General features: G+C 41.6%; 1 protein-coding gene across 1 annotated transcript in view; it reads right to left on the bottom strand.

Annotated features, from left to right (window-relative positions):
• lama2 (laminin, alpha 2) overlaps nt 1-23959 on the bottom strand; it is a 177849-nt gene that overhangs the window by 67046 nt on the left and 86844 nt on the right. The window contains exons 22-28 of the mRNA XM_079214692.1: nt 12612-12718; nt 11783-12055; nt 10327-10507; nt 6900-7036; nt 5666-5797; nt 4686-4790; nt 1751-1894 (exon numbers count right to left, since the gene is read on the bottom strand). Of these exons, the coding sequence (XP_079070818.1) occupies nt 1751-1894; nt 4686-4790; nt 5666-5797; nt 6900-7036; nt 10327-10507; nt 11783-12055; nt 12612-12718 (1079 nt within the window). The remainder of the gene's footprint in view (nt 1-1750; nt 1895-4685; nt 4791-5665; nt 5798-6899; nt 7037-10326; nt 10508-11782; nt 12056-12611; nt 12719-23959) is intronic.

The raw sequence follows: 23959 nt of genomic DNA, 5'->3' as shown, positions 1-23959 counted from the left end.
GACTTTTCTTCTCAATAACTATTGGATGGAGTGCCGCAATGCAGGCATTCATGTCCACCTAAAGCCTAATCTATGCTTCTTCGTCAGGTCGACGCAGACCCCTACGCCGTAGCCTGACGCGCACCTCCAAAAAATCCTAACTACGCGTTGCGTCGACGCGGACCGCAAGCGCTGTGATTGGTCCGCTCAGAACGTAATTTTCGGCAGTTGCTTTTTCCCAGTCTCGACCGGTTTAGTGGTCGTACAGACCACCTCCGCAAACGTCTTCTCTGTCGCCTACGCTTCAACATTTGCAATATAAGCATTTGCTCTTCAATATTGATGAGCTCCAACTCCAAATGCAGCCGCTCCAACTTGGACGCCATTGTTTACTGTTTACTGTGACCGGAAGAAAAAGGATTCGGCCCCTATATAACCCCTGAAACCACACAGCCACACCCCTGGCGGCATGGCGGTTAATTGCAGGCAACGCGTTCCCTCGACGCAGAACTTCAAATGCTCAACGACTGCGTCGCGTCGACGGCGTAGGTAGAGAACCATGAACTAGGCTTAAGGATGAATATTTCTTCAAACACCAGCCATTTAGTCCAAAAAAAAATATATTGCCATCAGCCTTAGCTTTACTTTCTATTTGGTGTAAATTAGCAAATGCCGATTGTTAACAATCAATAAAAAGAAAGCCATCAGGAGAACGTGTAAAATCTCTATAAATGGTCTGTTGGAATGCGCATATAAGGTGCTGTCTTTTTAGACCCGTTTCTTTACATCGGTTTTTACAATTTGACAAATTGGCACCAAAATGTAAACAAATGTATGCTAAATTATCTATTTGTGGTTCCTATTTGAAATTTACCCACGGATGTACAGACAACTATAATGTAATGAAGTGTATTTTTTTGGGATTTCCAGATACATTTATGGACGTTTATTTTGCAATCTGAGACATAATGATATCTTTGGAAAGTGTAAGACACTATGAATGATATCAATATGCTTTTTGTGTCTATGTATTATTTGTCTCTCCCTCCTTCTAGATGTTTTTGAGGATGCTAAGAATTCCTCCTGAATCTACACTATGTAAAATGCATCACAAAATGTAACCAATACACTTTTCTGATTGAATATTTCAACCATGTTTAAGGCACTTAACTGTGTTTGTGCAATAGACATTCCAATATTCCCAGCACACCTGTCTCATCTCTGGAAACATCCTCCCACCTTCTGTACATCTGTAGCATGGCACACCTACTGACAGCCACCAGGAAGGCTGCAAAAAAACTGACTAACGCTTTCTACTGGGCAGAAATCAAGTGAAATGAGATCTATAAACTGTAAGTATTTGAACAAGCCTCTAATTACCCATACATAATGATTAATGAAGAACATGAAGCTTACAGCTTTGGCATAGTGCAGAGTCAGTTGTAGGCAGCCAGCTGTCAAATGTGTCGTCTCAGCAAGGAAGCTGGCACAGACAGTGTGTGGAGATAACACATAAAGATCCAGACCAGAAACTACTCTTTAAATATATTGTTCTATATATTATCAAAAGGGTTTGGACAAGTTGGATTTAAGAAATGTATTTAATGTTCTATTTGAAGTCAGTGACGTCATTCTTTGTCGATTTCTGAAACATTTATGAAAGACAATAAAGCTTTGAGTCACTGAATCCTATTCTTTTGAATACTTACATCTATTTTTGTTAAACAATAACAGTGACAGAAAAGAAGTTCAAATTAAGACGTCTACTCACCCACATCCTGATGAGTCCTTGTGCCTCTGTGCAAGAGCGCGTCAGTCCGTAACAGTAACAGTTGCTGCAGCCCAGCTGGTTTCGTACTGACAACCCAAATGTATCCATCTTACAGCGGTCACAGTTGTCTCCTTCAACATTTGCCTGAAACAACAAAAATAGGCAAACAGTCCACTCAGCTGATGAGAACTAAAATCATTCTGAAAAAAAATACAATACAGTGACAGAAACTAAATGTAACTTTGTAAAACATCTAATCCTTTACTTCACTGGTTGAGGTCAGAAAGCAGATTGAGCTTCAGGCAAGCACACCTACAGTAGTGCTTTTGGGATAAATAAAAATACACTTCAGGACACTTCAGTAGGACATAGAATGAATAAGGTCCTAGCCAAGCTAATTTAAAATTACCCCCCACGCCCCCACACACACACAGTTTTTAAAGGGAATAATCGTGACCGTGACCATGTTTATTTTTGGTGTGACGTTGGGCCTTTTAACATGGAGATCAATGGGGACTGACTCACTTTTGGAGCCAGCCTCAAGCCGGCAATTGCAGAACCACAGTTTTTGGCACTTCTGCGGTGGCTTATTTGTTTTTGCAAGTGAAAGTCCTCGAGCAGAAAAAGTGACTCTCTGACATCAAATTTGATTCACCTGTTTATAGCCACCTAGACATTGACATGGTTGTGATATTGTCAACGTTATAACAACTACTTCTTTCATTTGGACTGCGTCACATATTTTAGATATTAAAATCCATCCATCCTATGAAACACAGAAAATATGTTTTCCGCATTATTATCTCACTGCAGTGAATTGTTTACATTTTGAGTAAATAAACTGAGGGCGGACTGGTATGAAATGGGATTGTGGACAGGTCTGTATATTAAGGATTCTCTCTGCTAAGAAAAGTCTCAGTCCTGTCAACAAAACATCATCCAATTAATGTTGAGTTCTGTCAAAGCATTCTGCCGGTTAGTGAGTAAGGACCAAGAACCTGTGAAGGAACCTAGAATGTCAATATTAGTACTGTTATTTGTTATGTCAAGGAGGTCATTATACTATTACTAGCGACTAATGATCATCAATTTATTTAATTATCTTTTGGTTTAGTTTATAAAGTCTCAGGACATCAGTCCAAAACCCAAAGTTATTTAACTTATGATCATATTAAATAGAGAAAACCTTCACATTTGACAGGCAAGAATTAGTGTATGTTAAGGATTTTGATAAATGACTGAAACAATTGCTCAATTAGTGGCATTATTCTGTCCATCAACGTTTCAACAGAAATTATGATATTATATAAGATCCTTGCATGTTAAGAAGACCTCAAACATTTGGGCCACATCTTAATGTTTGCCACCGTAAATGTGAAGCCATAAGGATATGCAGCTACGTCACATACTGCCATAAACAAACACCGACAGAGAAGGGAACCAGCATAACCGTGAACATACAGCTGAAATAACTGATGAACTAAGAGGCTGGTGTAGATGGAACGATCGTCTGAGTGACAGGCAGTCAAACTATTCAGAGTGAAGATGACACCCAGTGATCTGAAGTCTCATTACAGGCCATGAATCAGGTGTGTGCATGTGTGTGTGTTGGTATTTGCACATACGATTTTGTTTTAGCATTTGTCGCTGTCTATGTTGGATAATGTGATAAGCAAGTGACAGCAGAGATGAAAAGTGTCTCCAGTCTAGGCGTGCCATATATTGAATATGTGCATGTATTTGCGTGTGTGCGTGTGTGTGCGTGTGTGTGTGTGCGTGTGTATATGGGTATTTGAGAGCTGTGACAGCAAACTATTGATGAGAGGCGTGCATGTGGGATATACGACCAACCTGTCACACTGAGGATGCGAGGTGTGAAATATATGCCTTCTACAGTATGTGTGTACGTAGGGGAGTGTGTGTGAGTGTCAATGTATGATATTTACGCCTATGAACATCCAATAATTATATATGTTGTTGTCCTTTTCTATTTTGTTTAGTTTACTAGTGTGTTACTGTGTGTGCTTGCATCATGACAACAACAAGGTATAAGCGAGGAGATGGCATCCACACACACACACTTTATATGTTTATTTTAACATAGGACAACAATGTATGCATCAGTCTATCTATTTGTGTGTGCCAGCTAATGGAGGACGCAGCGCACTTTCTGAAAAGTAAAAGCTGTTCAGCAGAGCGTAGTCACTGGATGGATAAACTGACAGCCTTACAGACTACATCTCACAAGCTCAGTTTTCAAATACAGATATGTATAATTTGTGACATGCTTTAACAAACTGTGTGTTGTAAGATGTGCATGTTTCTATCAGTTTGACAATAGTGCATTTTTCTGTGTAAACCTTTTTCTTTGTCAATTAAACTAAAATAGGACATAACATGCCTTTTTTTTTAGCTTCATATGTATTTGGGGTTTCTACTAGAACATGTTTATCGGCTTGAATGTTAAAAAATCACAACATTCTTCTCACACTGTCTGTCTGAATATGCATGTGGTCACTATCTGTCTGAAACACTCCGTTTTAGTGCCTGTCTCTTTAAGACCCTTCCTGAAAAAGGCTTGAGAGAAAGAAATTGTGCACCCCTCCAATAGGTAGTTGTCAAGTCGTCGGTGGACATGGGGGTGTTGTATATTCTAATGTGCCTGCATGTGACATAAGAAGGGGCGCCGAATGGTTTGAATCACACATGTTCGGATCTAGGCAGCCCACAACAAACTGACTGGATTGCCTCACAGTTTGTGGGTCGGTCGGCACTCCTAATACCCAAATGTATGTACACAAGCAATGAAAAGGGAAGTTTTTCATTATATGTCCCCTTTAAACAACTACTGGAAGTGCATTGACAGAAAGGTGAATCCTCCCATCCTGTGGGAGGACCAAGTGAAAGTGTGTATTTGTGTGACTGTACACTGTACCTTGCAGCTACACTTTCCAGTTCGATCCGCGCAGGCGCACACTTCTCTCTCCTGGTCGCAGGTCTGGCTGTCCGATCCTGAGACGTTACACTCGCACTGGGTGCACTGTGGGAAACGTGAATGCAGACAAGGCCAAGCTTCTGTTATCAACAATATGACAGGCTGAGAGAGGAGCTACCAGAGTGTGTCCTAGTTGTATGCTTCACCAAAACCATTAAACTTCACTCCAAAATAAAAATGTTGGCATCATCTTCCCATTCCTATGTCAGTCGAAACATCACTGAAGTTCAGACAAACGGCAAACACAGACTTACCCAGTTATTTCCCCCATTTGACTGAAGCTACTGAGTTCCACATCAGTGTAAAAACTAGTATTATTCATTATTTAATATTTAATACAGCTACACAATGAAGCAAACACCAAATATGACATTTCATCTTGATTGTATTAATGAACCTTTTAAAGTAAAATGAAAGAAAGCTACCTTCAAACTAAGACTTGAATGGAGTTTTGACTAACATGGTGTCTTTTTAAGTTGATCTGTTTCTTCAGAATCTGTTTTGTTAAAAACAGAACCAATTTTGAGTTGTTCCATTCTCATGTGTTGTTGAATTACACATGTAGACAATATCTGGCAATTTATGATTTGTATAGCATGTTATTCATCTCTTCAATTTAAGCTGTGGAGGAAGTATAAGTTGCAGCGCTGCAGAAAAGTTTGTCTCTGGTGTAAAGATGACTTCAGGGCGAAATAAAACCAGTGGTGTGAGAACACTATTAGGCTTCACCAATCAGGCGTGGAACACATCCATTTATCGAGGACTTTTATGCTCATAAAATCCAAAATAAGAGCACTGTCATGTCTAATTTCTCTCCCTTGTCCCACAGACAATCAACCCCCAATGATCGAATCCCCTCAGAGAGTCTCTCCAGTGAAAACAGTTATAATAGCAGTGTTAGTGTCATTCAGATCATTCACCTGAGGAAAGTCTCTGTATCCAATTTGACATTCGTTGCATTTCTCTCCTCTGAAGGAGTTGCGACACATGCAGCAGCCTGTGTTGACGTTACACTGCTGGGTCACTGAACCGATCACACTGCAACCACACGCCTACAAACGCAAACACAAAAACAGAGATTATTTATGTTGCCCGTATACGTCTAAATGACTAAAACTGAGCTTCGTTCAGACATCAACAGAAACCTTTTTTTTCTTCATCAAGTACAATGCAAATATTCTTCTTTGTTCCTTAGTGCAGACGCGGTTAAACCTGAAGAGTTTCCAAGACGTACAACTGAATATTGTCATATGAGTGTAGAGTTTTATGTGACTTCTATGAGGTAAGATATCTGTTTGCAAGCCTGAAGCTCAGAGATCTTAATTGAGCTTTGAATCAGGATAGCTGATGTCCAAATATTAAACATGAGGAGGTACATGTACAGTATGAATAACTGAAGTGAGTGAGATCACTTAAAAAGATTCCCCTTCTCACACTAAACTGCAGTGGTAGCATATCAATCTTACTAAAAAACAATCGTTGAACAACATTGGCTGGTATTAAAATTGAAAAATGTTATAACTGTTATGTGCTACATTATAACTGTTATGTGCTACACACAAGACTGACATTGACTTTCATAGACATTTTATTTATTGCTGTTCAATATGGCTTTTCATCAAGTGTTCAAAATTATTTTGCTGTTTCATTCTGATGAATTGTTGTTCGTTTGTTATGTTGTTCCTTTCTGCTTTGCTGTGTTCTACTTTGTTTCGTTGTCTTTGGAACCTTTTGCACCTTTATGTTTGTTTGGTACCAAGATCTGTTGTGTCCCTCTTTGTTGTCCTGACGAGCGCTGCTGGATCAATCTGCTGTTAAACTGGGACTTCATGTTCAAGCCTCTAATTGCTAATGTACGATTGCCACTTCCTTTAGTTTCCTGTTTTTGCTGCCTGGCGGCCCTTTGCTGTGATCATTTTAGATCAGAACAATTGCTTCTCAAACCCTTTGAACAAAGTTGTGTTACAAAACAGAAAGGCAGAGGAAATGGGAATGATAGAGCAGTAAAAACAGACAGAAGGCTGTGTAAACAAGCACTGTGATAATAAGAGTATGATGTATATATATATATATATATATGTTACTACACAAACTGTAGGTTACACTTAATACACAAACCCAACTGCTATTTTGTAAATCTAGTTCCCAGCCTACCTTGCATCCAGTTACAATATCATGGCCCCAGTGGTTGGGAGCACAGTAGTCGCACCTCTCACCAATAGTGTTTGGAGGACAGATACACTGTCCTGTGTTAGTGTCGCAGTTATTCCCCACATGACTGCACTGACAGGCTGGAAAACAGGACAGAAAGTATCCTTTAAATGCGGCAGACAAATCAATGGTATACAAGCTGTCATTTTTGTTTCAACGTCCGATACGGGGGTGAACGCAAATTTCTATTTATTAAGTCACCAAACAACTTACTCATTCACTGCCATTACACAGGAAACACAATTGTCAATACCAGAGGACTCTCTTTCTAGCTCAGTACACATTGAATGTAATGCTCGTGAAATGTGAAGTCATCTTGTCAGGATGGTTGCATTCTTTTTTTAATGATATTTCAATCAACTGAAATTGAATGGAATGGCTCCTGATTCATTCATGTACATTGCTAATGAAAGAAAGGTGTCAGTTGCGAGTCATTTTCTGTAAATGAATTTATGAAAACCACATGCACATAGCTGGCAACATATTTGCATTCTAACAGTAAATTGCCTGGAACACTTAAACACAAGCAAACATTTTATTTCTGTAACCTAACCTCTGCTGTGTGGTAGTGATTTTAAGATGAATCCAGGCAAATAATGTCCAGTCCTATCTTGTCTTTCTGATGGATGGCTTATTATTGTTATTGTTAGCTGTCAATAGTGGTTGGCATCAATAATAAATTGCATTAGGAGATATATGGAAAGAGATATTCACAGCCCTACTTTGGGTGCGTGGTTGCTTAATAATTTGGGCAGCACACGTTTGCTGCACCTGCTGCCTGCGGTTTCAAGTTTTAAGGGCATATGGATTTAGCATTTGAACATATTCAATTTCAATAACTTTACAATTTAAAAATGATTTTTCCAGGGCTCTCAAGTGTCACGCATTGAGCGTAACTATCACGCATTTCGGTCTTAAGTCACGCCCTCCCGCCACACATTATATTTCTCACGCTGAAAAAAAACTCTAGGCTATTTAATGTGTTGTATCTGGTTGAAATGTAATCCAGCAACCAATGAAAATAAAGCTAATAATAACATGGGTAATATGGGGGGAGAGGGGCTGGTCTGTGGGCATACGGCATGGTCGGAGGGGGCGGGGGGGTGATATGTCACTCCTACCTGTCTTAAAAACTTGAGAACCCTGTTTTTCAGATGAAGCAACACACCCTCGAGCAACGATAATGAAAATCTTTAGCTCTGGCAACAAACAGCCAATAGCTAATTACTTTTCCCGTGACAACCGTAGCATTGTGCAAAACATGTTGAATCAGTGTTGATGACTGATTATCTGGCAACAGCAACACGCGTTCCTATGCTATGACAAGCGTGTGTAGATGCACTGAGTTGCTTAATGTTCTTATTTAGAGGCTGGCTAGTTAGTTAGCTAACATTAGCTTGCTAATTCCACCATGAATTCATGCTAACGTTACGCTGGTTACAGAAAGTGAGTGTATCAGGGCTTCCCGCCGCTAGGAGGCTACAGCCGCTAGGAGACTACAGTCGGTAGGAGACTACAGTCGGTAGGAAACTACAGTCGGTAGGAGACTACAGCCGGTAAGAGACTACATCCGCTAGGAGACTACAGCCGCTAGGAGACTACAGCCGCTAGGAGACTACAGCCGGTAGGAGACTACAGCCGGGAGGAGGCTACAGCCGGGGGGAGGCTACAGCCGCTAGGAGACTACAGCCGGGAGGAGAGCAGTCGGCCACTTGAGTTGCAAAGTAACGTTAGTCTCCCAGCAATAGGGGGTGATGCGGGGGACCACAGAGTGTAATTCTTGTCTCATTTGTGGTCTTTATTTTCAGTACATCCATCAAATTCAGTGCCCCAAGCTATATTGCTGCTACTGTAGCTGTAATTTTTTACACTATTTCAAGGTTTTCGTCAAATGGAAGTGGCCATGGTTTCACCTCCTAGTCCCATGCCCACTTTCTTTTCAAAACATGATGGAAGTGGGTGGACTTGAGGTCAGACCTGGAGGTGAAGTTACACTTTAAAGTGAGCTTAAGTAACTTTTGCACAACAGCTGCCACTGTCATCTTCGAGTACAGCCTCTAACTGTATTACACAGACATGCACAATTTGGGCAAAACGTCGACCTATAATTTAAGGTGTGAGTATAGTCAGTTTTGGTGTTAAATCCATACTGATTTAACTTTGAAAAATAGAACAGTGGAAATTGAATTAGCTGGAATCTCTGTAGTTTTACGCCAAGCTCTGATAATAACAGGATGACAATTCTAAAAGGAAATTGTTGACACAATGTCAATGAATGTAAATCTATTACCAAAATGGCAAAAACTAAAGATGACTAAAGATCATTCAATCTAATTTGCATGACCGCAAGAAGGCAGTCATACACAATGACACACACACACACACACACACACACACACACACACACACACACACACACACGCACACACACACACACACAGTGTTTCAAACTGTTTAAATGGATTTCCCTGTAAAATTGACTACGTTTGATTTAATTAATTTAAATGATCTCCTCCATAAACATTATTCACATATAATTATCAGCTGTTTTGCTTGTTCACCATCCAAGATTTATAAGAAATATTTTAGCTCTGTAATTATTTGGTCATCTTTGTTACACCTTTTAAGATGTTTATATCAGCAGCTAGTTTCTCTTGGCAACATTTCCACTGTCATGTAGAAAATTGCAGAACAATTTATAAAATTGTGTATTAAATAAATGATAATCAATAGCAATGGAATCATGAGGTTTTCATAATTTCTGCAAGTCTGACTTTCATAAGACAGAAAGTTTGTGATTTATGCAGGAAACTGATGACATTTCAATGTACAAGTTATTTACTGTGCAGCATAGATATCCACTTTATGATGTCCATGTGAAACTGGAAGAGGGAAAAAGAAAGCCTGCATGACAAAGTAAGGTATTTGCGAATACAAAGCAGCACTAATTTCTCCAAAGCCAGCGGCTCACATTCATAACATTTTTTGTCATATTTTTCTCTGATGTTCTGTGTGAATGATTTTTAGCTTTGGCCTGCTTGTGGGCAAAATAATCACCATGGTGTGAAGGACTGCAGATGCATTTTTGAAATTACACAATACCTTCTTTTTTTTCATAGAATTGCACTGCAGACAATTTGTGTAAACGTTATATTAAAAAGAAAGAACAGCAGAACAGCAGTTTAATAAGGACAGCATTTTGTGATTGCTGATATTACTTTCATTACACATTACAGTACAAACACAGGACACATCTACATGCTTTGTCAGGGTTTCCAGTGGATTGAGCTCTACCTGTACTTTTGTTATATCTGGGTTAATCAACTTTTTAAAGAAACACTCCCCTTCCTACGTCATGGTCTATGCTTACGTGTGCAGCCACCCTCCTGGAAGTTGAAGAATCCTCGGCCGCACCGGTCACATTTGGGTCCGGCGACGCCCGGCTGACACCGACACTGACCGACTTCATCACAATCAAATGACTTGGAACCAAATGAGTTGCAGTGACACGGGGCACACACTCCACCTGTGCTAATGCCGTGGGTCTGGGACTGGAGGAACATAGAAAAAGACAAAGGGGTTGTAAATTGGAGTTGAGAATAGGTCGTGAATTTAAGGTCAGAATCAGAATCAGAATCAGAAACCGTTTATTGCCAGGAATGTTTGCACAGACGAGGAATTTAGTTGGGCGGAAGGTGCATACATTAGACATGAGACATTAGACGAGACAAACAACAATCAACGACAGCAACAGTGCAAAAAGTCTTAATAAGATGAGGATAAAGTGCTCAGACAACAGATAACATTAATGTAAGTGTATGTTAAAGTGACGTGTGTGTTTAAGTTAAAGTTAAGTGTATGTATTAAGTGTATTAAAGTTAAGTGTATGTGGCATGTTAAAGTGACGTGTGCGTTTAAGTTTAGGTTAAAGTTAAGTGTATGTGGCATGAGTGTTTAAATATGAATTGTGCAGTGGAGTGACCGGTAGGAGGAGAGAAAGGAATAAAAATAAAAATAAAAATAAGGTGAGACAAGTTGGAGACACACTCAAGCAATTTAGAGACAAGGTGGCTAGGATGACATCAGATGCAAAACTTGTGAAAATTAGAGAATAAAGATTAAATATTTGTGATTTTCAATCTTTTTCAAGGTTACTATTCTGCGATAAGGACAGAACATGAAAGATGACTGGACTGAAATTGTATTAATTTCAATTTGTTTTCAGCTTAAAATACAACTTAAAAAGGCATTAGGGTTTTGGGCATTAGAGTCTGAAAATGCATCCTGCTTGCTGCTAAGAAAAAACACAACGTCATGCTTGTTGGTTCATCACTTCCCATTAAGATACATCTTCTGAAATGTTAAAGATAAAAAAGTGAATGAATGAAAATGAATTAGGTACAGTTCAGCTAAAAAAAAAAAGTGGTTACAAAGCATAAACATCATGATTTAGATTATTTACGACACAAATTCAGCAACAACAAACACCTTGAGTAGCTTAAAGAGGTGACATTTTTATAATTATGTCTCACTGGCACAATTATATCAAAATGTGTTAATAATTGCTGATTGTGTGTACGTTTGCAGATGCATTACTGCCTACACTCAGCAAAGTCTTCAAAGGGAAATATCTTTCACAGAAAAAACATTGAAAATGCTGTGTAGAAAACATGTGACACACACCTCTCTTTCCATGCCATGTTTAAATTAATCCATGTCACACGTGTGTTTAAAACCTGTTGTTTAGCAACACAAATATCTGACATTTCTGCATACCAAGTAAACACACCCATGCTACTTTAAACACACCGTGCAGTGTGCGTTACCCCTGTCTTAGGCCTGTATGCCCCCCTGGGACAACCCCCCGTGCGGGAGGACCCCCCCCATCGCTGCTGAGCGACTTCAATGGGGACCCGCTCCACCGGCCGCCGGGTCTCCCGCCTCTCGTAACCTTGGCGACGCAGGTCACAGTGTTGGCCCACAAAGCCGGGGCGACAGATGCAGCGGCCCTCGATGTCACAGCGCTGAGACATAGAGCCGTGAGGGCTGCAGCGACAGGGAATACAATCCTGACGCTCAGCATCCCACCAGCAGTTAGGCTGGACCAATCACAACGCAGAGGGGTGGAGGGGATCCAATGAGAATGAGTGAGCAGGACACATAACAATAACAAACTTAAAGTACAAGTGAAAACTGAGGAAAGAAGGAAAATATACAAAATAATATATTTGTAATATACATTACAAATGGATTTCTGAAGGATACTGATGAGTAACAAGGACTCAAATGGTCTCTATATTCCCTTAATTCCTTAAATCCCCTCATTAAATAGTATGAACTACAAATAGAAGGAACATAAATCCACGTTCGACCCACCTGGTACCACATTTCTGGTTAACTAAAAAACATATCTGATGTAAAGCAATGAAAAATAAATGATGTGTAGTACCAATAAAAGTATTGCCACAATATATGTAATTGGAGACCACAGGTGGTTCAGCTTGTACAGATTGCTATTGCAAGATTACAGCAAGAAAAAAGGGTAGAATTACTGCCACCAGGGGGAAATTAATAAATAAAAAGTCCACACAGGAATGGCGCCAACACAAATTAGCAATATCTGTAAAGATTATTGGCATCTGTGAAAATACTTACGATGCACTCGTCACACTGTCGACCAACCACATTTTTTCTGCACTGGCACCGTCCAGTCTCCTTATTGCAGACCTCAGATACAGAGCCATTAGTATGGCACTGACAGGCTGCAGGAGAGGAGAGGAAAGGAGAGAGCATAGTTTATCAATTATCATTTTTTTAATGGCATTTTCTACACGAGTACATATAATGACACATAATAACACAGGTTGGTGAGTGAATTAACTTCACACTATTCGACTGGATAAGCTCCGATCCTGCTTAAGGTCTTCTTAAGGATTAGCTGTCGATATGCATTTTAATATCCTTCTGAATGCAGTTTAGAGAAAATCATCTCTTCCCCAAATAGATCCGTCTAGGAGCTGATTTTGTTTTGCCAGAAGTTTGAGCCTTAATGGAAACGCAAAGCTGCAACCGAGGACAATAACGTATTTTTATTTATTTGAGAATATAGATTTTAACTTTTTGCTGTGAAGAAAAGCTGGTGTCCAGCATGCACAGGTGTGCACAGGAAAAACAAAAAGCAGAGCTAGCAAGTCCTCCTTCCAGACAAAGCCACAATTACCACGATTGAGTGAACCTCTTCATCACCTTTTAATGAAACTTAATTTCATGAAAAACTGACAACAATAGAGAACATAAAAGATTAACTAAATACTGCTTAAGGCTTTGAAATCCATCTGTGAGTCTGAAAATGCCTCATGACTGCTGCTTAGGAAAATGAAACACCGGACCCAGACACTCACACACTGCCACATAAGCCACAATATGCCAGCCAAGACAATTTCAACATATCTTCTGAAATGTTGTCAGATAGAAAAATGTAATTAAATACAAAAAAGCTGAAATGAAGTGAAATAAATCTGCTTCCTGAAGGCAGAATGTGGCTACCCCATGAACATTATGATTTGACTAAAAATAATAACATTTACGACACCGAGCAATAACAATGATCTAGATATCATCCAGATATTTAGGTCCTAAATGTTATTTCAAAACAGTTTAGCACCCCAATGTGCAAAGATGAAGATGCATTACAATATAAAGAATAAAACTACGACTGGAATCTGACTGTAATAAAAAATATAATGTGCACAAAGGGAAGAGTTTCAACACTGTTCCCTCTAGCTCACATCCTCCCATAATAAAGGCAAAAAAAAACACCCGCACAATAACCTGTGATTAAAATCTGATTTCCCACAGAGAAGTAAAAAAAAATAATAATTTGCCAAATTAATAACTACTGGAAAAGTTCACACGGGTGGTTCGGTAGAACTGGGTGGGGCCTTTCTGTGTGGGGTTTGCAGGTATCCCCACAGGGCGCTGTGAACGGGCGACACAAGACTAACACTAACTGAACCAGTCTTCTTAAACATCAAATCAAAGAAGTCATTTTTTTCATTCCCTTTTGTAATGATAGTACATTCCCAGTAACTTCATAAATCCCATCAAGATTCTCATCTCTGCCGCGTGTCCTTTTTCTCTCGCATTGAATTCATGGCCTATGTGTGTGTGCAGTTGTTATGCTTCCTGAATGGGTTATTTACGGAAATATCAATACCCATTCCCACGTTCGACCTCTCAAATCACTTTCTCCCTCTCTATCTGAGATACCGCAACTTTATTAAACTTGTTTAAATCCTACGGGAAAAGGGTGAAAAAAGACACTCCCACACACGCCAATCAGACCCTTAGATATACAATTAAAAGCTTGAACATCACAGCGCCCATCTGGTGGACGGGCTGTCAGAAGCACACATGCGTACACACAAACTGTATATGCAAAAAAAACTAAAAACACATACACCTTTCTCTAAAAGTGTGTAGCACACATCACATTGCATAGACACGTGCGTACTAGTCTCCTGTTTTTACCTCCTACTGTTAGATGTAAAAGAGACAGAAGGACAGACCTTAGTGTGGGATGGTAAAGTCAGAGAGAGAGAGAGAGAGGGGTACAACAGATGTCCACACACACGATCACACACAAATATGCAGAAACACACATAACGTAATGCATACATGGATGTCTGCTTCACACGCGGATGCAGAGAGGCATGCATGCCCCGCCCCCGCACCTACTCAACCACACACATGCAGACACACACGTCTGATCAAAAATGCAAGAAAACATGCAAATATACGGCCATCTCTGTTTCACACACACACACACACACACACACACACACACACACACACACACACACACACACACACACACACACACACACACACACACACGTTCACCCACAGTCTCACAGCCCCCTAGCTTCACCCTTCGGGGACCATCTGGACTCCGTTCTGTCAGTTGTTACAATGCAAGCCTTGTTGTGGGATAAAATGTTGCTTTTTGTTGTGTGTGTGTTTTTTTGGTATCTTTTCTGGTCTTGATGGCGAAGATATTAATTTGTGGCAACCTATTATTTATTTATTTAGTTATTTTCTGTTACCAAACAATCCACAATTAGTGTTGGAGAGTCCAGGTATAGGGAGACAGCAAATGTTATCTATAAAGCAACATCAAAGAGGGAAATGACATGAGATTTGGTGTGCAGAGGCCTTGAGGGACAATAAAAAGAGATGGAACGTTGTGTAATAAATGCATTAAAACATAATTTATAAGCTTGATATGTTTGTGTGGCCACAATATGAAGGTACATTTGTTGCAAAATGCGAGAGGTTGTAGACTTGATCAGAATCAGCTTTATTGGCCATGTGTGTGTACACATACATGGAATTTGAGACTCATTTGAGACTCATCACCGTTCCTGATGAGGCCGATCACCTCCGGGATGATGATGTTGAATGCCGAGCTGAAGTCCACAAACAGAACCCTTGCATGTGTCCCTGGGTAGTCAAGGTGTTGCAGCATATGGTGCAGTCCCATGTTGACTGCACCACAGACGTCAGGGCGACGGGCCTGTATTCATTTAATCCTGTGATGGAGGATTTCTTGGGGACCGGGATGATCATGGAGCGCTTGAAGCAGGAGGGGACTTCACACAGCTCCAGTGATCGGTTGAAGATCTGCATGAAGATGGAGGCCAGCTGGTCAGCACAGACTTTCATGCAGGAGGGGGCCACACTCGTTCCTGCTCTTCTGTCTGTGAAAAGCCGACTCACATCCTCTTCGCAGATCCTCAGTGCCGGCAGGGGGTTGGATTGGGAGAGGTGAGAAGAGGTGAGAAGAGGCAGAGAGTGAAGGTAGTTGTTTTATGATGGGGCAGTTGGGCGGGGTGGTAGTGGACTTATCGAACCTGCAATAGAAGACATTCAGGTCAGCCAGTCGGTGATCTTCCTCAGTGGGCGGGGATGGCCTCCTGTAGTCCGTGAGTACTTCCAGGCCTCTCCAAACTGACGAGGGAACATTGGCTGAAAACTTGTTTTCCAGCTTTTCAGTGTAGCTCTTCTTAGCTTGATCTCCCTTGTCAGTGTATTTCTGGCCTGGTTGTACAGAATCCTGTCCCCACCACTGTCGGCCTCCTCTTTAGCCCGACGAAGCTGCCTGAGTCTTGCAGTGAACCAGGGTTTATTGTTGTTATACGTGCAGAAGGTTTTAGTCGGCACACACATGTCCTCACAAAAGCTGATGTATGATGTCACAGTGTCAGTTAGCCCGTCCAGGTCTGTAGCAGCAGCCTCAAAAACACTCCAATCAGTGGATGCAAAGCAGGACTGGAGCTCCAGCTTGGCCTGATTGATCCATCTCCTCACAGTCTTCACCACAGGCTTTGTAGATTTTAATTTCTGCCTGTAGGACGGGAGAAGATGAACTAGACAATGATCAGAGAGTCCCAAAGCTGCACCATGGACTGAGCGATATGCATCCTTTAGTACAGTGTAGCAGTGGTCCAGTGTGTTTTTGTCCCTGGCGCTACACTTAATATGTTGTCTGTATTGTGGCAGTTCTTTGCTGAGGTTTGCTCTGTTAAAGTCCCCAAGACCAATGAGCAGGGAGTCAGGGTGTTTGTGCTCCATGTTGTTGATCAGCTCAGCCAAGTATTGGAGTGCCTCACTCACACAGGCCTGAGGTGGGATCTATACACCAGCCAGAATGAATGAGGAAAACTCCTGTGGTGAATAAAATGGTTGGCAGTCTATTAAAAATGTTTCTCAGTGATGATTACTTTAATACTTTGAAACCTGTACGCCATTTTATTTAATATGAAAGCAGATTCCGCCTTCTCTCGTTTTCCCCGACAGAGCCGTTACGCGGTCCGCTCTGAGGAGTTGGAAAGCCTGGCAGATGTAGTACGCTGTCCGGGATGTGCACACTGAGCCAGGTTTCAGTGAAGCACAGGGCGGCAGATCTGCTAAAGTCCGTGTTTGTTTTGTTCAGGAGAAGCAGTTCATCAATCTTGTTCGCCAAAGAGCGGACGTTTGCCAGATGAATTGACTCACCTAAGTGCCAGTGGGGGGTCGGTTGGGAGAGGTGAGAAGGAGACACAGTGTAGGTGTTTTTTTGATGATGGGGCAGTTTGAAACCATTCAGGTCGCCAGTCAGTTGGTGATTGTCCTCAGTGCCCCCCACTGAGGACAATCACCAACTGACTGACGACCTGAATGTCTTCTACTTCAGGTTTGAAAAAGGAGGTGGTCTCCTGTAGTTTGTGAGTACTTCCAGGCCTCTCCAAACTGACGAGGGGGCGTTGACTGAAAACTTGTTTTCCAGCTTTTCAGTATAGCTCTTCTTAGCTACCTTGATCTCCCTCGTCAGTGTGTTTCTGGCCTGGTTGTACAGAATCATGTCCCCACCTCTGTAGCCGATGAAGCTGTGTGAGTCTTGCAGTGAACCAGGGTTTATTGTATGTGCAGAAGGTTTTAGTTTCACATGTCCTCACAAAAATAATGTATGATGGCGCAGTGTCAAAAATGATGTGAGAACTTGTAGAACAAAAGTCTGAAACTTAAAGTATGCTTAAATGTTACCTTTGTATAAAAAGTCAATGCACATGTGAGCTGAATATGAAGTCACAGTGAAAATTATACCATTCATATAAATATAAAACTTCTGCATAAACGCTTCTGTGCGCATCTGTACTAGTCCAACGTATTTAAAATAGTGAGGTTTTAGTAAAGATGCACGTGTTAGAAAGTAGTGAGCATACAACTGGATAAAGAGATAAGATAAGATCAAATAAGATAATCCTTTATTAGTCCTGCAGTGGGGAAATTGCAGGATTGCAGCAGCAGAAAAGAGACACATAGTAAAATAAAATAAAAAAAACAAGTAATATAAATAAACAGTAAAATAATCCACAAAGCAGGATTATATATACAGACAGAATAAAACATGTAATTAATATGTTTTTATATTACACCAGTTGAAGTTATTAAATGAGACTTGGATTATACTGCAGCAGTTGTGTGAGAGTTTGGAAACGAATGCTTTAATTTAACTTTAACAGCGTAGTATAACAAAAGTGATGTGAAAAAAAGGTTTCCTTACACTGAACTTTCTGTGAAATGTCTGCAATGACAAGAAAAGTGGAACTGTTCATCTAAGATCATAGAGTATGCATGTAAAGCATAAAGTGTGTTCATAAAAAGATGATTATGTACTTTGAATGATACTCAGTGATAGAATACAGGTTGTAACTGTTTCGAAGTCACACACACGCGGCGAGCTGCACGGAGCATGGATGTGCCCTGTGACGTTGCGTGTGACGTTGTGTCGAGCTCCGCCCTTCACCGTGATTCGCGGATTCGTGTGTCCGTCTACCCTTTGCGTGAACTAACCAATGAACACTCAGGAAATCACTATGGCCCCGCCCCTCACTTCCCGCTTCATAAAAACACTGCAGCGGCCAGCTTTCAGTCAGAGAGAAGAGAAAAAATGGCGAAGAGAAAGTTAACTGTTCGCGGTAAACTTTCAGCGACACGGGAAAGTAGCGATGAGGATGGAGCAGGAGCGTCAGAGCCAGAAGGATTTGACTCCTGCGATGACGAAGAACATGAAAACAACAGCGATCCATCTGAAGAAGGGTAAGTGTATTTACTAAAACGTTGTTTTGCTTTAGAACGTTTAGCTAACGTTGCGCGCGCGCTGAGTGATAACTTTCTGTCAGTGGAATTAAGTTAGTAGTTGTGGTATTTGTTATACATGTGTGTTGGTACATTGATGTTCACGTATGTTTAAAAAGAAATGGTACATGTAGGGACTGACCCAGGGGGGATTCAGGCGGGAAGCACAACCTGTGACAGGGGCGGTATGGAGGAATAAAGGGTTAAAATTAAGCGCAGTTTGTTTTGTCTTATGTGTATTTAAAAACACCACAATAGTAATGACTAGTGGTAATTTATTTTACAGAGAGGACTCACAGCTGCCAGGACAACATGCAGCATCTCTGCAGCAGCCACCACGTGCTGCTCTGCCTGCCACCAGTTCACCTGAAGACCCTGCCACCAGTTCACCAGATGCCCGGCCAGCCAAGAGGTCCCGGGGCCCCCAAGGACAACTACCACCAGCATCACCTCAAGCCCGGTCAGCAATGAGAGCCCGGCCAGCAACGAGGTCCCGAGCACAACTACCACAGCCACCAGCGCCCCCATCACCAGAAGCCCGGCCAGCCAAGAGGTCCCGGGGCCCCCGAGGACAACCAGCAGCGCCCCCATCACCAGAAGCCCAGCCAGCCAAGAGGTCCCGGGGCCCCCGAGGACAACCAGCAGCGCCACCAGAAGCCCGGCCAGCAAAGAGGTCCCGGGGCCCCCGAGCACAACCAACAGCGCCACCATTACCAGAGCCACCATCACCAGAAGCCCGGCCAGCGAAGAGGCCCCGGGCCCCACGAGGACAACTACCTCCCCCACAGCCACCAGGGGCCTCACCATCGCTGTCTTGGAACACAGACAAAGACCCGGACACTGCTCCCCCTGTCTTAAGGTTTCAACCAGCTCGGCCGCCAGGGCCACAGGTCAGCGCAACCTCCACATCGACACCCCTCGACCTCTTCAAACTGTTCTTCTCTGTAAAAACAATACAAACACTGTGTCAAAACACAAACAAGCATGCTGCTAAACAAACGGAAAACGGGAAAAAGTTCAAGTGGACAGATGTGGACGTACAGTGTTTTTACAAGTACATTGGGTTGGTTCTGTACATGGCCATGGTAAAACTAGACTGCATTTCAGCTTACTGGAGGCAGAATCACCTTTTTGCCTTGCCGCTGCCACCACAGGTCATGACACGCGAGAGACACAGAACAATATCGTGGAACCTTCATCTTAGCGACCCTGATGAGGCTGTTCATAATGACAGGAAAAAGGGCACAGCTGACCATGACCCACTCTTCCGACTGAACCCCCTGATGGACACCATCAAGAATGCCTGCAAGGCATTTTATCATCCCCACAGAGCGCTGGCTGTGGCTGAAACCTCCAAGACTAAAAGTGGGATGACCCAGTACATTAAGGGCAAACTCAAAAAGTGGGGATTCAAGATGTTTGTCTTGGCGGACTCAAGGAATGGCTACACAGTGGACTTTTCAATTTACACCGGCAAAAGCAACATCCCCTCCGGACATGGCCTGGCCTATGATGCTGTGATGTCCCTTGTGCGACCAGGTTACCTTGGCACAGGCTACCACATTTACATGGACCATTTTTATTCTAGGCCCAAGCTCTTCAGGGCACTCCATGAGCTGAAATTTGCTGCCTGTGGGACTTACAGTGAGTGGCGCAAGGAATTCCCTCGGGCTGATGTGAACGCCCTCACAAAAAAGTCAGAGAGAGGCTCCATGAGATGGATCCGTGACGGCCCCATCGTCTATGTGAAATGGATGGACTTAAAGGAAGTATCTGTCTGCTCCACAATCCACAAAGCACACTCTGGTAAAACGGTGCAGAGGAGGATGAAGAAAGCTGGCGCCTGGACAAAGATATCGGTCCCCTGTCCCACACCAGTTGCAGAGTACAATGAGCACATGGGTGGAGTTGATGTATCGGACCAGCTCATTCAGTATTACTCTGCACAACACAAAGCCATGCAATGGTACAGAAACCTGTTTTATCATTTTCTGGATATTGCCACCACCAACAGCTTCATCCTCCACAAGGAACTCTGTCTGGCCCAGCGAACAGAACCCATGACGCACAGAGCTTTCATGGAGGAGCTGACTGCTCAGCTCTGTGGCAAGCCGCTCCGCACCGCTCCTCCTACCCAGGCACCCGAAGGTCATCGTCCTGTGGTTGTCGCTGAAGCAACAGACCCCAAACTGCAAGCCACAACGGGTCGCAGGGGGTGTGAATATTGCCAAAGCCAAGGCAAGCGAAAGGACACACCGTGGAAGTGCAGGGAGTGTGATGTTCCCCTCTGCCTGGTGCCGGACAGAAACTGTTTTGCGGCATGGCATGCCAGTTGAAAAACTCAAACAATATTGTAAATGGTCTGTTTCTTCTGTTTTCTTTTTATTTATATATATATACACAAGTACATTTTTTGTTTGAAAAAGAAAACAACTATTTTTGGAAAAACTGTGACACATTTTTTTTATATAGTCCATATTTTGTTTGAAAAACAAACTGTTCTTGAAAAACTGAAACCTTTTTTATACATAGTAAATATTTAGTTTGAAAACAAACTGTTGTGATTATTTTTCATTTGCACACACCCCATAAAGCTTGATCTGGAGTATAAAGTAATTACTCAGTCCCTCTAACATTTGGTGAAAGTAGAGTGACAGACACACTCATAACGATATTAAAACGTTTGGTTTTAGACATTTAATTACATTTATCTACTATTTTATTAATAGATTCCACTACGTAAACCAATTTCAAGCACAAACTGTTCATCCACATTAGTAAAGGTATGCTTTCACAAGATATTTGGTTTTCACGGGCATCATATATGCAAGTTCCTTTTTTAAAAGGTGAATTTAAGTTATGTAAAAATTGAGAAAATGCCCTGAGACTCCAAAGAGTTAAGAGTGGTAAAGTTAGAATTGTGCGGTTTCACACTGTTCCCCCAAGTTTATTGTGCTACTGCATGAAGTATCCATGAAACATTCATTTAAGAGTCAGACGCAGAAAACAATTACATTATTGAATTACAATATATCTATGTTGAACCAGTTATTAAACAAATGTGTGATTCACACATCTTTAAAACCCCTTAACTACTTTTCCCCATGTGAGAAATGAGCTGAAGAGATCATTTTCTCAAAACAAACTGCTTTGTGGTCAAGTTTCCTTTCAAAGTCAAACCATTTTCAAACCCCCGGCTGAATTAAAGTAAACCACTATTAGACAGAAACACAAAATGGCTGCAACAAAAATGCCCGCAAATGGGAACTTGGGACATCAAAAGAAAAAGTAACGGATTTGTACAGTCTAATAATGCACAAATGGACTCAGCATGAACTCTCCTGCTCCGCTCAATAAAATTCATTAAGACTGAGGGCGATAGGGAGAGCGAGGCAGACAGAAGGAGAGACGGATAGACTGGCAGAAGCACACAGAGAGCAAGTTGTGTTTTAATAATTCCTGGTGGTCATTCGTACACGATCAATAACAACCCTCCAAGACACGAGCAGTCGATCAGCACTGTAGGAGAGCAATAGATCAGGCTGATTAATCAATAACCATTTACCTGGGTGGAGAGGGGAAACAACTCCAGAACAATGAACTATCAAATATGCATTAACACCCCCGTCAGAAGGTCTACCTGCGTGTGTGCTTGTCTGTGGGTTTTATCCGTCTATTTATGGGTCTTGTCTGTGTGTCTCTAGTTAATCTGTCTTTCTGCCTGTCTCGCTGCCAGTGCCACCGTTTTCGTCAACAGCACAGGTTTAAATGATGATCTTCACAAACAAGAGCCATCTGTACGTCTGTATCCGCTGCCATCTCTCTCTCCTCCCTTGTTCAGTCTCTTTTATTGTTTTTTTTTTTTTTTTTTTTTACAGGTACAGTTTTTTTAATTCTCACTCTTAAACACAGCTGGCATTCAGTGGGCCGCTCCGACATCACACCTCCTACTGGCACAGCTGCTTGCCGATGCAGTCTGACACACACACACACACACACACAAACACTTCACACACTCCAGATGGCGTATCTACTCAGTGTTTTAGTAAAAGGATTAAAAGGTATCATTTAGCTAAAATTTAGTTTCATAGAGGAACTACTCTTGTTCACTTTACCGCACCTGCTGAGAGTGCAGTATTGGCTTTTTCCTCTTAAAGTTCTGATGTTTGGGATTGTTTTTTATATCTGATTATAGCATCACTTGTTCATAGAATACCTCAAGACAAATCAATCAATATGTTAGCTTGACCCAATTCCTTCTCAGTGGGCCAGGGAAGGTGACGTGTATTTTTTTAACACGAGTCGCCAAAGTTTCACAACGTCTTACAAATATGGGCTTTACAGTTAGGATATTGATACTCTGCAATGTCTGATGTGTCCTATAATCACCTCAAATAACGTGACAGTGAGACCAAAACTGTATTTTTGGAATATACAATCAAAAAAACATACTGACTGTAACTTTTGTTCTATTTTTTGCTTTTTGAATGTTTTAAAATTCATTTTCTTAATTGTTTTTAAATCGTGTTTTCTTCTGCATTATGTTTTGATGCTTTTAATGGTTTTTATGTGAAGCACTTTGAATCACCTTGTTGTTTAAATGTGCTATACAAATAAACTTGCCTTGCCTTACTGGGCTTTAAAGCGAGCCTGTGTGGCGTTCACTGACCAGCTGTCTGGACACAAGGGGCAATTACAGGCAATTAAAGAGTAAGAAGTCAGTGAAGTAACTACATAATGACTAGGGATGGGTATCGTTTGTTTTTTTCCGATTCCGGTGCTAAACCGATACTTTTAAAACGATACTGGTGCCTAAACGGTGCCTGAACCGATACTTTTTTATTGCCATGGCCTTTTTTTTTCTTCAAATTGAACAATATTATGAACTGTTTAAAGTATACTATAGATATAAATAAATAAGTACATACAAAACACTTGACTTAAAACTACAGCTTCAAACCTTTTAACTTCGAACTATAAAAATATATATTTAAAAAAGAACAGACACAAGCATCAGGTGGCCTGATGGGACCGTGTGCAACAGAACTCCGAAACTGTTGGATCCTAAAACTGCTGCTTTACTGGACTACACGTCATCATTAATATCAACTGGAGAGATTTGTTCCACAAAGCCGAGGACAGACGTTCAAAAGCTCGTGCTCGTGTCTCCAGCGATCTCTGTGTGCGCGCGCTGTGTGTGTGTGAGTGCTGGAAGCCCCGCCCCCTCGAGCCCCGCTCTGAGTGCAGGCAGACAGAGAGCAGAGCAGCGAGTGTGCTCTGATCTGCGCTATTTTAATAATCGTTTTTAACGTGCGGGTACCGCG

Source organism: Taurulus bubalis (genome assembly GCF_910589615.1).
Source record: "Taurulus bubalis genome assembly, chromosome: 3".
Classification (NCBI taxonomy): Eukaryota; Metazoa; Chordata; class Actinopteri; order Perciformes; family Cottidae; genus Taurulus; species Taurulus bubalis.
This window is presented reverse-complemented; position numbering and strand designations above follow the sequence as displayed.